This window comes from Hipposideros armiger, unplaced genomic scaffold (genome assembly GCF_001890085.2).
Source record: "Hipposideros armiger isolate ML-2016 unplaced genomic scaffold, ASM189008v1 scaffold_1236, whole genome shotgun sequence".
NCBI lineage: Eukaryota > Metazoa > Chordata > Mammalia > Chiroptera > Hipposideridae > Hipposideros > Hipposideros armiger.
The window spans coordinates 220,957-223,151 of record NW_017732586.1 but is presented as its reverse complement, the minus strand read 5'-3'; the positions used below and the strand labels follow the sequence as shown (position 1 = coordinate 223,151).

Sequence of the window (2,195 nt, the reverse complement as noted above, 5' to 3'; positions counted from 1 at the left end):
CCCCCCCCCCCGCTGTGTCGGTGGTCACAATCCAGGCTCAAGTACTTCCTTCTTCCCAGAAAACACCTCTTGCCTCACAGGGCTAACTGTTCCTCATCAAACTCGGATGGCACCTCTTCTGAGTCAGGGGCCCCGAGGAGCCCACAGCCGGACAAAGTTTATCCGTCTCTCCCGTAGGTACTTCCAGGGCGGACTCTAGGCTTTTTACCGAGCCAGGCTCCCCACTGTGACCTAGGAGACGCTAGTAAATGAATGAGGGAGGAGGCAGGCACCATGAAGGGCACTTGGCCCCTGTCCTAGGCGTCGGGGTGGGAGTGTGGGCGGAGGTTCAGAAGGGCAGAGAGAGTCTTTTTCCCCGCTTCCTCGGCGTCACCCTTCCCACAAGCCCGGACTAGGGGTCGCCCGGTGTCCCCGCCTCTCGGCCCCCAGCGTGCAGCCTTCCCCGACGGTGAGCCTCGGCCCAAAGCTGGGAGCGCGCCCTCGGCAGCTTACACTTCCATGCCGACCCCGCCTCGTCGTCTCCGGCCGTCAGCACACACACAGGATCACGCCGCGCCGCCGCCCCCGCCGCTCCCGCAGTCAGCGCCCTCTGCGCCAAACGCCAGATCGCCCACTCCGCGCGCCGCGCTGCACGCCGGGATCACCGCCGCGCTGCACGCCGGGAACCCTGCGGACTCGCCTCATAGCCTTGTGTGCGGCTGCGCTCCTAGTTAGTCGTGTTTTCTTTTCGCCTGGCCTAACGTCAGCCTGTGAAGCATTTGTAGAGAAGATTTAGCTCATGTTTTCATGGTCTAGGTTATACCAAAGCATTAATAAACTAAGGTTCCAAAGACGTTATTGCATTAGTAGTATTTTGCGACGTTAAAATCTCACCTCTTGGAAAGATAGATGGCGAGAGGGTGAGGCTGCTCTGCGCTGCTGGAAACGTTCTGTCGATATTTCATGGTGTGGGTGCTGGGTACCCGGAGTTAAGTTTTTGAAAATTCAGTGAGCTGTACACTTACGTCCATTTTTCTGTGTATATTATAATTGAATAAAATATTTTAAAAGGTAAAAAATATCTCAGCCTCCCTTCCTGTTGCCATTTTTCCTTGAGAGCGATTTGGCCAAAAAAAAAAAAATTTACGCAGAAAGAGCCTTACCGTCAAGCACAGACTGCTCTTCCGGCCATTCTAGAAACTTTCCAAAGGGAATTATCAGGTGCTTTAAGGAAGAAGAATGTGTAGTGATGTTTTGGCTCCGAGATGGTCTAATGCCCCACACTGGGGAATTAATAAATCATGTTTCAGTCATACAGTATAATATGCGGCCATGAGAAGTCATGTAGCATATTTGGTATATTAGGGAAATGTTCAAGATGGGGTTTTTTAAAAGATAGAAAATGATGTGGTGTGATCCTAATACTCTAAGGCAAACTAATGCACAAGGGAAAAATAAGGGCTTGGGAGATAGAGGCACATTTCATGTCTTTTAAAAAAACGGGTTGGAGGTTGATGTCTATTATTTTCTGGATTTTTTTTTTGATATGTCTGAAATATTTCCTAAGGACTGGATGGAAATGTGCCAAAATGTTCGTTAACGGTGGCAGGTGTCCTTAGATGATGAGTTAATTGCTATTTTTTTCTTTTTTATAGTTCTATGAGTTATCATTTACTAAACTCATTCCCTTTGTAAGGCTCATTCTAAGCACTTTGCTATTCCATGATGTTAGCAGTTAATGGTGCAGGCTTCGTAGTCAGACAGCCTGTGATTTTGTTTACCTCCATCATTTTCTTAGGGGCTGTTTGATCTTAGAGATGATATAACCTCTCCTACTCAATTCCCTAATCTGAAAATCATAGACCTGTTACGTCTGTTTGTTGAGTAAGGGCTCAACAAATATTAATTACTGTGACAATACAACCATAACACTATATGAGATAAACTCCATCTTTATTCAAATTTTACTGTTGAGGAAACAGAGGCAGGTTTAGAGAGATTATGATTTACCCAAGGTCACTCATCGAGGAACTTGTCCAGCAGGTATTCAAACCCAGGGAAACTGAACAAATAAAGGAGTTGTTTAAATTGTTAATAGTGACTGATAATTGGATAAATAAAATGCTATATTAATTCAATGCAATATTATAGCAATAAAAAGGAATGGAGTTACTGATACATGCTACCACATGGATGACCCTCAAAAATATGCTAAG

General features: G+C 46.3%; 1 protein-coding gene across 3 annotated transcripts in view; it reads right to left on the bottom strand.

The window, feature by feature from the left end:
- The window catches only part of CRCP (CGRP receptor component), a 57,520-nt gene extending 56,545 nt beyond the window's left edge, over window positions 1-975 (bottom strand). The window contains exon 1 of one of the 3 annotated variants that reach the window (XM_019633063.1): window positions 493-975. Coding sequence is in view for 1 of the 3 variants with exons in the window: in XM_019633061.1 (XP_019488606.1) it covers window positions 493-500 (8 nt within the window). In the remaining 2 variants the exon portion in view is untranslated. The remainder of the gene's footprint in view (window positions 1-492) is intronic. The other 2 variants (XM_019633062.1, XM_019633061.1) reach the window with 2 other exon arrangements.
- Between the last annotated feature and the right edge of the window lie 1,220 nt (window positions 976-2,195).